General features: G+C 39.7%; 2 protein-coding genes across 2 annotated transcripts; one reads left to right on the top strand and one right to left on the bottom strand.

Annotated features, from left to right (window-relative positions):
* Positions 1-2,854: 2,854 nt before the first annotated feature.
* lsm4 (LSM4 homolog, U6 small nuclear RNA and mRNA degradation associated) lies at positions 2,855-5,783 on the bottom strand. Its single transcript, XM_035177368.1, has 5 exons — positions 5,646-5,783; positions 4,815-4,856; positions 4,593-4,691; positions 4,103-4,283; positions 2,855-3,758 (listed from the first exon to the last, which is right to left on the bottom strand). The coding sequence occupies exons 1-5, from the start codon at positions 5,646-5,648 to the stop codon at positions 3,634-3,636; spliced, it is 450 nt and encodes a 149-aa protein (XP_035033259.1). The 5' UTR covers positions 5,649-5,783; the 3' UTR covers positions 2,855-3,633.
* A 913-nt stretch (positions 5,784-6,696) lies between these two features.
* On the top strand, positions 6,697-15,191 carry LOC118121551 (pyroglutamyl-peptidase 1). Its single transcript, XM_035177521.2, has 5 exons — positions 6,697-6,902; positions 8,859-8,911; positions 10,771-10,887; positions 11,224-11,456; positions 12,245-15,191. Exons 1-5 carry the CDS (start codon positions 6,869-6,871, stop codon positions 12,438-12,440), a joined length of 633 nt encoding a protein of 210 aa, XP_035033412.1. The 5' UTR covers positions 6,697-6,868; the 3' UTR covers positions 12,441-15,191.
* Positions 15,192-15,693: the final 502 nt, after the last annotated feature.

Below are 15,693 nucleotides of genomic sequence, written 5' to 3'. Positions count from 1 at the left end.
TTTGCTAACTAATTAGAAATTAACACTTTTATCTCTAATTCACAAAAGTATCCAGACTGTTGTGACTCTCCAATTTGTTATTAAAGATGTACAGTTACAACAAAATACTAAACTTAGGGTCTGAAAACTTTCCAGCGTTACTGCATTTCGATGTATCATCTGTATTTTACTGTCTTTATTTGCTTAATTCTCATTCTGTCCTTTTTCTGCCTCAAGTCTGTTACTGTATTATGTCTAACTTAACTTTATTCTTTTTAGCCCCACAAAAACAAGGAGTGTCTATGTATATATATATAGATGTGTGTATGTGTACATATAAACACACATGCTTCCACAATTATGACATCGCATCAACAGGACATTCCATTGGCCAGTTTCAAAATGACCAGTCAGAAACCTGTAGGCGATTTAATGCATACTTCCTTCACTGTTATTTTTTCCCCTGGCACAACAGATAACGTGGTATTACACACTGAGTGGCCCTCAAAGCTGTTCCCATGGTGACTGTGACCACTGACCTCTGACCTCCCTGTGTAGGGTGAGTAAGAGTGAGGAATCCCCTTTCAGTTTCACAATATCACAAGTGAAACCGCGCAACAGATACTAAAACCAGATGATCTGAAACCTGTCATCTCAGGTCAAAATGTCCCTGAAAAAGAACTGCATGTCCCTGAGATGACTGGAGAGGAAGAGACAGGGATGCAACGAGTCGGGAGAAATGTTTTCCTGGCAGGCTGGGATTAGATGAGGTTCCATAAATATGTTGGGCAGCTCGGTCTGCTTTGTGCCCAGTGGTAAAAATAGGCCTCCCTCCCAAGGGAAGTGATGACGTCTGCAGCCTGCCTGCATCACCAGCCACAAGTCAGCATCATCCTCATACTGGAAGAGCTGGGGGGAGACAAAGTGTGGGGGGAGCATCTGTGATCACCATGGCAACACAAGCAGAGTGACGCAGGTGAAGGCAATAGAAAGGAAAAGAGGTAGCGATTGGCTGGCGAGCGCAGTGTGTGTGTGTGTGTGAGGTAGAAATGTGTAGGCGGAAAAGAAGAGGAGGAGGACTCAATAACCTAGAACTGAAATGAGCCCCAACACCCTCTGCACAAGCATTCAGGCAGACACACACACACACACACACACACACACACACACACACAGTCCAAGCCTGTTAGCACGGTCAACAATTCAGCCTCGCAATGAGATGATATGATTTAGCACGCTCTTTGAGCACTGACTTCACAGGGAGTGGAAAATAGTGTTATTTCCCTCCCTCACAAATGCCATCTTGGATTTTATGCATGCATTCATTCTGGGAGGGGAAAAAATATTCCCCACGTTCCAACCATCTCCGTGTTTCATGTCAGTGCCATTAAAATAAACCTTCGGGGCAATTCAGTTGCTTTGGCAAAGACTTAATGTTGAATTTAATTAAATTCTGAAGGTTATCCTGCCCTCTGGTCGTCGTCCTCACAACGTTTTCTTAGATGTTTCTCCCCTATATATGTTTTTTACAGCTTTCCCAATTTTATTTCATTTTACAGGATGATGATTTTATCTTCTAATTAACATATTCAGAAATGGGGGTTTCAAAGCTACAATGAAAAAAAATCATATAACAGAGAGGGAGAAGTTGACTCATCTTCTCATTGTGGGCATCATGTGGTAATGCCATCCTTTAAATGGAAATCCAGAATCTACTGGAATTCTAGGTAAGATGAACTGAACATCATGTACTGGTCAACATTTACTCCCAGTTAGACATATTGTTTTCAGAAATAAGAAGATGAGCAGTCTTCAAAGAAAAGAAGTATAGTTTTTTTGAGAAAAAATAAACATAGTGCCTCCAAGACACTTTACTTGACACCATTATCGGTGAGTCAGACCTCAGAGGTGTTGACCAGTGAAGCAGAGCAGGAGTAAAACCTCCTTGTCAGGTGCAAAACAGTAATTTCAGCAACATGAGATCAGTTCAGACAAGCAGCAGCACAGAGGAGGAGGTGTGGGGGTGGGGTCGGAGGGATGTGAGGGCCAGATTAATGTTTTGGTGACTCAATAGTGACACCTGTTGGAAAGACAGGGAGTAGCGGTGTCTGAAACAACGGGAGAGGCAGAGGACAAAGGGAAAGAAGGTGGTTGTAAGGGTAAGTTGTTATTTAGTGTGGTCTCTAAAGGAAAACGTCCATTGTCCCTTAATATAAATGTCTGTATCTGTATCTATCCATTCCAGGGTTGTTTGACACTTTTTTTTTTCTGCATGCAAGTAATTGAGATACATTAAATATTCAGACACTTGATACACAATGATATTAAAATGATCAGCAGTCTTGTTACCGCACATCCTTTTTGCAGGTTTGTTACTTTGGGACTTAAACAAAATGGCATCATTTCATGCAAGGTATGAAATCCTTCATGTGAATAAGTTACTTTGCTGACTTTATCTGTGAAATTTTAAACCATTGTCTATACAATAAAGTCCATGAGATTTTTTGCTGATTCTTGACTAAAATCTCTAATTAAAAGGACATTATCAAAGCGACAACTAAAAGGGTTAATAGCAGCCAATCCCTGTTGAATCTTTAAACAGATTTAATTATTATAACTACCTCTAAATTCTATTGTATTTTAGTGATTTTTTAAGCACCAGACATCCTATTCTATTAGCACTAGTTTTTACTGTATTTAATTTTATTCAGTGTTTTTCATCCACAGATGTATGTTCTGTTTTTATGGGGAGGGGGTTATGTGTTTTGTCTCTTTTCATGTTGCGTTATGCTGTGATTGTTGGGGACACTGAGGCAAATTCCAAACAACTGAGATGTGTGGCAATTCAATATTTTTTTTAAATAAACACAACCGCTTTAACAAAAGTTGTTTTATTCTCATGTTTTCATGTAAATAACTTACAACATTGTCTTTTGATACAAAAATAAAATGATATCCAACCAACTTGACACATGTTGGACTCATCCACATCAGACTTAAGAACATGAGAAACTTGTTTTTTTTGCATCATCAACACATGTTGCCTCTTAAATGCTTTAACAGAAGTGTTAATTTTCAGGGACTGACTCCTGCGACTGCTCGTCTACTCTTCACCTGCTGTGATCGGCAGCCAAACAAAAATGTTGCAAACAACATTACGTCACAAAACACAGAAATAAAGAGCAAGTCAACAAAAGGAAAAGATCATGCAACAGAAGTTGGGGCTGGGCAGTTTCTTCACCAATCAAAACCACACCCGAGGAGACAAGTTGACAAGCAAACGGCCACAAAAAAATATGAACAAAAACCTCGTTCCAGTATACCACCTGATGAACAAGTACTTTTTGAATATCTAAATGTGATTTGTGATACAAGCTGTAAATTTGTAATGATTCGTATTACAAAAGAACAGTAAAGAAGTCTATTAGCTCTGACTGAAACACCGGTATATTGTCATAAAAAAATTCCATACCAACTTAAAGATGCTAAAAACAAAAATTCAGTGCAAATGCACAGTTTCGCTCAACTTCTCCCAGTGTGATTTCTGCAGCGGTCAGTCCTGACAAACATCTCAGCTGTAGAAAACACCAGAGGCGTACAGAAGGAGTAATGACTGAATAAGAGGGTGCGCTGTTGATGGGGCCCTGTTGTCCGTCAGTGCTGGTTCTTCATTCCCTGTGGTTTGCCTGCTTTCTTATCCTGCTGCTGTGGTAGTTGTAGCTGCTGCTGCTGGCCCCGACCGGGACCGCTCAATCCTCTGCCACGACCACCAAACAGACCTACACAGAGGCACGAGGGGAGCAGAAGTTAACAAGAGTCTGTTAATTATGTGACAAATGTTGTTCAGACAGATTTCCACTTCCACAAAACATTATCACTTCCAGTTTGCCAGATTCTTAAAAAATATGAAGTTGCAGAAGGCAAGACAAGTTCACTTAGAGTACACAGGGCTGTAGGTTGACTACTCAAGAAATTGTAGAACTCCAAAACTTTTAGTTTTTTTCCTCGCCTGAACAAAATTAACAGAACAAACTATGCTCCAATACCAATATTGATGTTGTGACAGCAGGAACAAACAAAGGCCGCTGCAGAAGTCTTAACGGCAGGAAGCATTTCCACTCACCTCGGCCAGCTCCTCCCCTTCCTTTGCCCTGCTGTTTGTTCTGCTGGGCACCTCCACGTCCGCGGCCCTTGGACACCACCTCCTCCTTCACCATGTCAATGATCTCGTCTGGGATTCGCAGATACTTGATGGTGCTTCCTCTGATGTAGCACTCAGGCATCCTCCAGAACTTATCGCCATCCTGTCAGAGGTTAGCAGGAGTGTCAGCTAATCTTAATCATAATATCACTTTTTTAAAACTAGCATTGTTTTAGTTTTACTAACAAGTTTCGGTTTAAAACTTTTCAGACGGTAGAAGATCTTTGTGCTATCTTGTATTGTTTTGAATGTGTACTTATTTTCTTACCAAAGTCGCAAATTGACAGGCCAGTGTTGGTCATTTACTGTCATTTAACATTTTGGCAGTTAAACCCACCATCATTTTTATTCAAAATAATCATGAGGGACTTTTCATAAATACAGTCTACTATACTTGTCGGTATGTATTTACCCTTGAGGTGCAGATAACCTCTCTCAGGTTGATGTTCATCCAGTTGTCACAGCTGACCAGGTGACCGTTATACGTCTCCCCGTTTTTCAGCTCCACCAGCTGAGCAGGGAGAAGAAACAAACCAAATACACATTATTTATCATGTTTAACGTTTTTTTTTTTAAATCATCAACAATTCAACAGTGTTTTTTCCACAGCAGCAAAGGCTCAGTGTCTCCTCACCATCGGGTGGTTCTGGGCAGTCTTCAGCAGAGAGAGGGGAAGCTGCAAAAGGACAGAAAAACATGTCATTAGAGTAACAATGATGTATTTGGTAGATGAACGTTAATATCAACATTTTGTCAGGCAGTCCTACCTGTTTTCAATCTATATGAATATCCCTAATATATTAGTTTGATTAACATCATCTATATTACTGACTATAGGAACACTACTTCTCGAGCCACTGGGACTATGCCCTGAATGAAGTGGCTTCTAAAGTTTCTTATTTAAAATTCACGGAGCTCAGTTACTTCACTATGAAAACCACTTCTGGTGCCTTTTACAGGTGTAAATCCCAAACGTTACGTAATCTGTCTACGCGTGGACCAAGATGAGTGAGAGACAATTGATCGTTTGAAAGAATAACTACTTGATTTAATTTGATAAATTTAGATTTGTCTTTTCAATGTGAATCATCTTTCTCCACATTAACTAAAGTTACAACTAATGTTTCTTCATATCAACCTTACACTGACTCATGTTATATTCAGGGATTGGCTAATAAACGCAATGCCTGATGATTGTAGTTTGTATTAATTGTGAGAGGTTATAACGCTCAGATCTCCACTTCAGACCATGCAGCACGACACAAGGAGGTTTGCTGTGGCTTTGTGTTAAACACACACCGTGTAAAACCCGTGTTTCAGTTAGCCTCGGTAGCTAACTTCACTTAGCTTAGCGCAACGTTGGCGGGCGTCACCATGAGCCGGCGCTTCGCTAACACGAGTATATTACTGAAATCTAAAACACAACCATGAACGTGTTGTGTGAACACCAGAGTTGGATACTCACCATTGTGATTTAATGTCTTTTTGATTTTTGTGTCTTGGTCCTACACGGTTTTACCTCCTCTTGTTCTTCTTCGAGTCTCAATGAGTTTCCGGTGGGGAAATAACCGAGCTATTATAAGATGCTGCCCTCTGGCGTCAGATACACTCCCGCACCGCCAAATCCCTTCTAACACTGAATAGCAGGTTCTCTTCACTGAGGTCGTTTCATACACAAGACAAATAAAGAACATCAGATCTTTTGAAAACAGTTTTGGAGTAAAGAGTTTTGGAGTTTGAATGGTTTGTTTGCTGGCTTTATATATTTAGTTATTTTAATTATTGTCTTTATTGCTAAATTGTTTTCCATATATTGTTTGGGACTATGTATGTGGGCCCACGAGAAATATAAATATAAAACCTTGAATCTCTCTTGGTTAACGTCTGATAAATCAAATGGGCTGCATCAATTAATGTGATTGTCTGTCTATCTATCTATCTGTCTGTCTGTCTGTCTGTCTGTCTATCTGTCTATCTGTCTGTCTGTCTGTCTGTCTGTCTATCTATCTATCTGTCTGTCTGTCTGTCTGTCTGTCTGTCTATCTATCTATCTATCTGTCTGTCTGTCTGTCTGTCTGTCTGTCTGTCTGTCTATCTATCTGTCTGTCTGTCTATCTATCTATCTGTCTGTCTGTCTGTCTCTGTCTGTCTGTCTGTCTGTCTATCTGTCTGTCTGTCTGTCTGTCTGTCTGTCTGTCTGTCTGTCTGTCTGTCTATCTATCTATCTATCTATCTATCTGTCTGTCTGTCTGTCTGTCTGTCTGTCTGTCTGTCTATCTATCTGTCTGTCTGTCTGTCTGTCTGTCTGTCTGTCTGTCTGTCTATCTGTCTGTCTATCTGTCTGTCTGTCTGTCTGTCTGTCTATCTGTCTATCTATCTATCTGTCTGTCTGTCTGTCTGTCTGTCTATCTATCTATGAGGGAGACTTCTACGGCACAGCGCGTCATCGTGCGTCACACTTCTGACGTCATTGCGTCACGTCGCACGCAGCGTAAACACCGGCGGTCTGATGCCAGAAGAGGCGTCAGTTGTACTTGTGTGTGTGTGTGTGTGTGTGTATGTGTGTGTGTGTGTGTGTGTGTGTGTGTGAGAGTGAGAGACTGTTTGTTGTTGGGTCTCTTTTCGGTCCGTGGTTGGAAATAAAGAGCGGCAGTGACACGGAGGAGCAGCGGAGCCTCAGGCCGGGAGATGGACAACAGTAAACGGACGGTGGTGGTCACAGGTCGGTGTCTCTTCTTTGTCGTGTCGGTTGTTGTCGGTCGTCGTCTGCTGGCGCTTGAAAAAAGTTGTGGAGTGACAGGAACGTTAATGGCGTCAGGCTGTTGGTGCTCCAGCTGCTTTCTGCTGAGGAGAGCGTCGTGTTGACTCTCTCACTGTTTTCTCAGGTCTCGTGTCAGTAGAAACTACTGACCAGCGAGCTGACATCATCCCTAGTGCTAATGTCTGTTGTCTTTTTAAAAGGCCCTGATGAAACAATACAAAGTGAGAGAGGTGAATTTATATGTGGAAAATCCATATACGTGGAATTAATTCATTTGTTGTTGTCTCTTAACGTCCATTCTTCTTCTTTCTAGATGAAATGAGTCATTTTAATGTAAATGCATTAGCTCATCAATACCAACGCTTCTTTTAACAGCCTATTTAACTCATATGTGCCTGGGACAATGTCCATAAAAGACAATAAATAAAGCAGAAAAAGTCAGTTCATTTTCAGTCAGTACAACTGTCAGTGCTTCATGTTTCCTGCTTTAGTCTGATTAAGTCCTTTTTAATAACTTTCTAACAAAGAAGAGAGTCTGAGATTTACTTCTTTGCTGCTTTTCATTATTAGTTTCATCTACTGTCAAACACTTTGTTCTCAGCACCAGGTCTCTTCACAGACAGGATGTCCTTACAGACAATGTGGTTACAAGTTAATAACACCAATAACCAACCAATGATTCTGTCCCAGTATTCATATCTTACTGTCGTGTTTTCTGTATGGATCCTAATCTACCCTGTTTCCTATTTAACTTAACTTTGCATTTTAATATCCAAATCTGGACCCATGTTGTTCTTGTCAGTAGCATCGTACCAAAGCTGTTTGAGTTTAGAAAAAACAACATGCTTCACTCTGTGTTATTGATGTAATGTGACTCATCTCCCACCTCAAGTGCTAAACTACTAAAAACGACTATAGCGCAGGGTAATAAAACAATATCAACTATTAATTGCAATGTAATCTTCATCAATAACGATATGTGTTTTGCTCTATATCAAGTGTTCAAGAAGAGTTTGAAACCACAACCTTCACTCAGGAGTTAAAAACAGTCTTTAAAAGAAATAGTAGTGACTGATGTAAACATTATTATTATGATATAATTTTTGGCCATATCACCCCAGCCCTGAACACGACCCTCTCCAACAGTTAATGTGAGCGGAGTTAACAGAGACAGTGACTTGGTGTTTTCAGACAAAGGGGTGCGGAGGCCGGCAGACCCAGCTGATCGAAGATGTGCAGATTGCCTGGGAACTGCACCTTCACAATAGCTGGCCGGCTGGCAGCTGCTGGCCCCTCTCGCTGCTCCTTTTCAGCCGCCTGTCAGACAGACCGATCCCCCCCCACCTCTCCACCCAACCCCTGGGGACCCACTGACCCTCGGAAATGTGGTGGAGGGGGATCAGTTATAGATCCCTGTATAAACAAGCCTGAGTGAATATCGGCTGCTGCTGCATTTCTTTTATTGTACAGGTCACTTGGAGCGGTGCAGGGGGGAGATTTTTAGTGATTGATTTTACAGCAAATCTTATGCAGCAGCTTCTCAGTCTTTTAATATAGAAATTAAATACAAAAGATGTTTTATGTTTGGTGAAAAATCTACAATATTGGCAGTTTTGCTGGTAAAGGTAGTGGATAGTGGAATAGGTCGGATCATCTCATTTCATATTGGTAAAGAAAGGTTCGCTGTACTCACATATGCTTTTCCTTCAGAATTGTTCTGTTTGCATTTGCAATAAAATGTATTTCAGAAAGAAATCTCTCTGAAATCACTGGTCAATACAGCATCATTTTCGTCCGTTGTAAAAACCAAACTGATTCCAAAGCTTCATTATTAGAAACATCGTGTAGGAGAAATGAGTCATCACCAGCACAGCATGGAAGCATCTCAGAAACTCAAATAACTCCCATGTTTTGTAGGTTTCGGGCCTTTTGGAGAGCACACGGTCAACGCCAGCTGGGTCGCAGTGCAGGTAGGTTTCACCCCTCTATACCTGTCTGTTAAATTAAATGTAACCTTCACCTAAATGATATGAGTAAGCTCTTAGATGAAAATATCTTAACTTTTGAATTAGCAGTTGATTTTGTTTGTAATTCACATTATTCATTACACTGACGAAAACAAATCCTTCGAAGCTTCTCCAAAATGGTGTTAAGATTAAAAATATCAAAGCTCATCATGTCTGTCGTGTTATTAGCCAGATGTGTTCCTGTTTGTGTGACAGTTTTATGATGCTCTGATAGTTGCCGGCTTCACACATGTGCCGCAGAGTGTCCCAGAGGTTCCCTGTGTCCTGCTGGCGAAACTGCATGTGGGGGATGATGCTGGTTGTCAGGGTGTCTAGACGGACTTGATAAGGATATTAAAGGCAAACAAAAGGCCGCTTTGAGGCGGGGTCATAGACGTGGTCAGAAAAGCCCCTTTTCAATACAAGTGGGGGTCAGTGTCCAGAGCAATTTGTCCTGCAGGGAGATAGGGGGAGGTGCAGGTCGACTGGCTGTGAATCAGATACACATTTGTCATACTTATGATATGTGTGACTGCATCTTTTATTTCTTGCTTGATTATGAAAGTGGCCGAGTATTGCAGTTAATTTATTTCTACTTATCTTATTTTTAGAGTTTCAAAATATACCATCAATTTCCCAGAAACACGTAGATCACCATTATCAGTTCTAAATAGTTTAGTTTTTGTGAATACCTGCGTTCTTATTTGTTTTTGAATTGTTTTTGAATTATGTTGGATCTTTTTTTATTTATACTGTATATTTTTTGCTTTAAGAGGCAAAGGTATGGACTTCATTTGTGGAAGTATGGCTGCCAGTGGGAAATGAGAGAACAGATTAATGAGGCAATTAGCTGAGTAGAGGTTTCTTGCATGATGTCACCTACACTTCCAAGGTGCATGGAGAAGGAAATAAAGTACAAAGCCGCTAAAACTCTAATAACACTTAAACAGAACGATTGTATCGTCAACCTGATTAGTTTTAGCCTGTTTCTGTATCAGGCTCATCCTTATGGGACAACGAGCAAAGACTGCTCTTGCTAATCTACAAAAATGTATATCTTTTGCAATTTGTAGAAATCATTTACTGCATTTCCTTAACGTTTACCATCAAAATTCAAGACCTCAATAGTTTTTCCTTATTGCCACTGATGTTAATGAAGACTGCAAGATGCTGTTTCAGGCTCACACAGTTAGTTAGGGGATCTTTTAAGTTGAGATGATTTTGACGCACATAGCAAAAATTTAAGTTCAATGCTTGAATATTATATTATTACATTTTTTAAATATTTATTTAATCAGACAGTTTCATTGACATTTCTTTTCCAAGAGAGAAATGAGAACAAGACAGTCAACAAAAAAAAGCACAATTACAAATTGTTACAAATACCATACAATTACAATACAAGGAAAAAAGATACAGTTCCAAGAGTCAAACAAGATAATAAAGCTCTATATAAATAGAGTTTTTCCTAACTTATGTATGGGTCTGTTTTGTTGACTGCTAATTGCTTTCAATGTTAGACTCTGTATGAAAACAAAACAAGAACTGTTGAGCTTGACATGTTATAGTTGTCCTTGGTTTTAGCATAATTTAAATTAGCATCCAACTTATTTGTGATTTCTGAAGCTTTCAACCACATTTCATGGCAATAGGTTCTCCATGTCACAGAGAACTGCACTCTCCAATGACACCTGAGAACAACGCTGAGAAAGATGCTGTTGTGGTTGAAAGCTTTGAGGACAACCCTAACCCAAAGTAAATTTGAATACTTTGTCAAAATCCAGAAATGTTTCAGCGTTATTCTTTTTTCTTCACCCTGTCAGGAACTGAAGAAGCTGGGACTGGGCAGCGAAGTGGACCTGCATGTGTACGAGGTTCCTGTAGAGTACCAGACAGTCCAGAGTTTGGTTCCTTCATTATGGAAGCAGTATCATCCGCTGGTAAGAGGAGAACGTGGTGTGACCTGTACACGTTGTTCTTTGTGATAATTGGATCTGACAGGCCCAGAGAACAATCTGATAATAAGACATACAAGGCACACATGCTGAACTAAATTTAATTATATACAATTATCAAATTATGCAACTAATTAGTGGCTTGAGTGTGGCATTATCTACATGGGCATTAACATTTACAAAAACTGGTTCACTTGAAATAGCCACAGATTATTTTTTGGACCCGAGAACATCTTTGGTGTATTTACTGTAAATAATTTGTATTATGGTACATTATTTCAGTAATTCTGACTTTGTGATTTTTATTGGATTCTTTGCCAGTTGGTTGTTCATGTTGGAGTCTCAGGAATGGCCACCACTGTCACCCTGGAGAAGTGCGGCCGAAATAGTGGCTATAAGGGTCTGGACAACAGCAGCTTCTGTCCTGACTCACAGTGTTGCATTGTGGGAGGCCCAGACTGCATCGACTCAGTTATTGACATGGAATCAGTCAGTAAGAGAGTGACCGCCTCGGGGCTCGGAGTAGCTGTGTCTGTCTCCAAAGACGCTGGGAGGTAAATTCATTTCTCCAGTTAGAATCAGCCGATTGTTCTGCCTGTCACCTCTGGACCTCATGCAGGGACAGAGGCTGATTCATGTGTTCAGCATCACTCTGTTAAACACATGATTCAGCCACACAAGTGCATTTAGTTTGACAGAATGACTGACATCTTAGGTAAACGCTTGGGTAACAGGGTCAGTAGTAAAAGTAGGATGTACTATTGCTTAAAAGGAACTCAAAACTATTAAATCTGTGATCCATACATTTAATTATACAAATGGATAATTATTTTATTTTTGTATCCACTCTTGGAATAGTTTCTCTAGTTTTCTATTTATTGATGAATATGAACACCTTTTTTATTTAGGATACTAACACAACCTGGGTTTTATCATGCGGTATACAATGCAGAAACTTTTGCAAGACATTTAACATGATTTTGAGTGTGTCCAGCTGGGTGTCATCATGTTTACATCCCCACACAACTCACTCTATAGCTGTCCCTTTCACAGAGAGGGAATCACATGCACACGGACATGTTCTAACGTTAACGTGCAACCACATGGGTAAATTAAAAAAAAAAAAACAGACGCTCAGATGATTACTTCATTCTTTGCCCAGGATGCCATAATTCCACTGTATGGTAAATAGTATTTGGCAGCTTTATTCATGTTTAGAATCTTTAATACATAACCTTTAACATTTTAATCGTGAGTAGGATGTTCTGCAATCAAATATATGGTGTACTCTGGTGGAGAAACTGTGTAATGGCAGCACTTTTTACGTTTCCCTCTCTGACAGATATCTCTGTGACTTCACCTACTACACGTCTTTGTACCTGAGTCACGGCCGCTCTGCTTTCATCCACGTGCCTCCTCTTGGAAAGCCTTACAGTGGTGAAGACCTGGGTCGTGCACTGAAGGCCATCGTCCAGGAGATTCTGGAGCTTCTTGACCAGGCTGAGGAGAAGCTCCACTGCCAGCAGCACTTCCACTAAGTGACCTCCGGATGCCAACCATCCTCTCTCCAGCAATCGCCACACAAGAGAAATTGCACTTAACCACAAGTAGCCAAACATCCTCCTTTTTAAAATCTTTGTCTTTATTTGGACAAAATGAAAACGTCAGCATATAGAACGTTTTCAGTGTTTGCTTCTCTTTGTTTTAGGTTTTAGGTTTTTGCTTATTGTTTTTGCTAAGCCTGATTATTTGTTATGTTTAAATGTCTCCCGATGGTGAGAAGATAAAATGGGAGTTTGAAGACAACCCTTAGTCACACTGAAACATAAGCCTTTCTCCCACTTCCAAGGAATATGAAACATTTTGACTTTGACATTTTGAACATGGGAATTACTGTAGGACCACGAAGAAAACACAGCAGCTATGTGCTGCTCCTATTTGTTCATATGCAGTTCAAATAGTTCCAGACGGTTTGTAATGTGGCAAATATCGCAACCTTTACCCCAAAAGTGACTACTATTATTGCACCTTATAGGGTTAGGGTGATTGAATTGGTTATAGAAGTCACATTTGGGGAAACTGCTATATCTGCTTTATACAATTAGATTTTCTTCATCCTTAAATTTTGAGTTTCCACCTGTCACAATATGTTTCAGTCAACAGATGTTTACACCTGGATGTCTGTAAATGGTACATTATGTAGAGGTGTTTAGATTTAAGCTGTAATCTAATTTCAGTTCCCTTCAGATACTTTTCCAGCTGCTCTATAGCCCAACTGTGCTGTTTCACATTTTATGTTGAGTTGTTTCTTGAGTGCTTTTTCTTTATAAGAAGTTGTAAATTTGCCTTCTTTTACAAAGGTTATTTTAATCAGGGAACGGGTTGGTTCCAGCTCATCTTCCCCCAGGTTTTTGGCCCAATTCTGACAGGAAAATACAAAACAGATTCTCCTGGGATCTGGCCCCAGGCTGTGCAATGTTATTTTACAGATCTCAGGTCTGTCAGTTTAGGAGATTCATGTTGTGGTTTTGTCAAACTTCTGTTAGAGTTGCACAATTATCTGAGAAAATATTGACCATTGCAGTTATTACTATAAATTCCATTTAACAGAATACTTCTGAGTGAGGTGTGGGTTCAAATGTTACAAACACGCACACACATTGGATTGTGGCAAAGAACTGACATCACAACACTGGATTTCTGGGTAGTAAAATCTTTGTCTCTTGATTTAGGGTAGCTGTGTCCCATCAGAGCCGTTTTATTTCAGATCTTACACTATGTTTAAAACCAGTGATTTGTCTTTTCATCGCTCGCTACAGTTTTTTTCAATAATTGTGCAAACCACATGGGTATAAGCTAATGAAAGCTTTCAGTTGCTCCCTGCATTGAATCACATGTAGCTGAAGATTTGATTCGATGTGAAGTTTGACTCTCTTCAGTCAGAATTGGGCCTGGACATTTATTTCTGTAGCACTTTCTTTATCCACTTTTACTTATTCTGGAATTTGAACCGCATTTTTCAAAGAATTTGTATGTTTTATTTTATTTTCAGTCACTTTAATTCGAAATATGTAGCTTTCCAGATATTCACACACATCCATCCCATGTTTAACCTCCCTTCCCATTAATTATCATTATGCATGTGTGGTATGCTTTATAGGTGACTTATGCTTTACTTTCCTGAGCTTTGGTTTGTTCAACCTGCAGCATATTCTTTCATTGTGTCTGTGATGGTGCCACAGTCCAGGTGTCAAGTTTCTCTTTTTAATATTTGTCTGTTTCACTGTGTTCATGAGCATTTTCCTGACGGCTGAGCGGTCGCTGAGTACGTCCGACAACACCAAACACAGCTTCCGTTTTATATGTTTCAGTAGTAAATGTAGCATTGAACGTTGTATATGCTGCTGCTGCACCCCCCTGTGTATCACCAACAACACTCCCTGTTTAATACAAAGATGTAATGTGTATATATATATATATATATATATATATATATATATACACTGCCATACCTAGTTTTGAGAAACTAGCATCATCTGACATTGAACTGAACAGGATTGAACTTCATCTCAGACTTTGAGTTCTCATCTCAGCCTTTGGCATTTACCTCCTGTCTTGTTGATGTGGTTTAAAACTCTTCTGGAAATATTGCAAATTTTAGAAATAAGTTTGCAGGTGCTAGTATTTTACTGTGTGGCTTTACAAGTGCTGAGATGTGAAAGAGTTGTGGAGGAGCTCCCCCTAAAAAATGTGTCCGCTCTCAAATGTGAAAGCCTCGAGTTTACGTACGAGGTGACCTCTGACCCTGACTCTTTCCTGTGCCTTGCTGTTGTTTATGTGTGTTATGAGGCCTTAAAAATGCTCAGCGGGTCAGTTCAAAGATATATTACTGATTCTGTCCAGTCAGATGTGTGGCTACCTCAAGAATACTTTTTATCTCTGTGCGTGCTCTGTTGTACAATAACATAACGGCTCTGTGAATTATTGTGAGTTCCTGTGTTTAGGGAGTTTCCTCTGCCTCTGACATTAACATAGCACTGTTACAATAAGTAATACTGGCTTTGTAAAAGAAAAAGCTTTGAGGTAAAGAATTAAAGGATCATAAATAATGTTTGTGTCCAATACTTCAACTTTGTATTTTTCCACCAGTGTTTTTTTATGAAAAACGGTTCAATGTCTTGTCAAATGTACAAACACACAGTTGTATTAAAGGTGCCAATCAAAGATCATAGATGTGACTTAGAAGCACAGCTCTGTCTTAAATAATTGGCCTGATTTCTGCACAGATATGGTTTAAGTCTCCACACAAGTTTTTTTTATACTCAACAAGCATGTTGTTTAAGAATACATTAGTAAACATACTGCTTTTCTACAGATATGTTTACATCACTTTGTTAGAACAATGGATGGTTTGTTGTTAACAAAACCCTCTTTCAAAATCCATCATTTTTTTGGGACTTGTGATGTGTTTGGCTTTGACAGAAAAAGTGGCTCATAAATGTATTTATGCATTTAGTTATTTTTTGGTGCTGTTGACATGTTGTACTCTGAACATGTGCATAGTTTGTATATTTTGAATATGTAGTCATCAAACGGTAGCCACACCATAGCTATTTCATTCTGAATGGGACCGTGATCTAACTCTACAAAATGAACTACAGGATATTTGGGAGTAAAACTTGAAACTAGAGACCAGGATCTTGTCAGGAAACCAGTGGAGTCGCCCCCTGCTGGCCCTTAGATACAATGCAGACTTAAAGGCATTCCACGTTGGCTTTACTTTCCAGACCC

The sequence above is a fragment of the Hippoglossus stenolepis genome, chromosome 14 (genome assembly GCF_022539355.2).
Source record: "Hippoglossus stenolepis isolate QCI-W04-F060 chromosome 14, HSTE1.2, whole genome shotgun sequence".
Classification (NCBI taxonomy): domain Eukaryota; kingdom Metazoa; phylum Chordata; class Actinopteri; order Pleuronectiformes; family Pleuronectidae; genus Hippoglossus; species Hippoglossus stenolepis.
The sequence above is the reverse complement of the archived record's forward strand: the minus strand, read 5'-3'. Positions and strand labels throughout refer to the sequence as shown.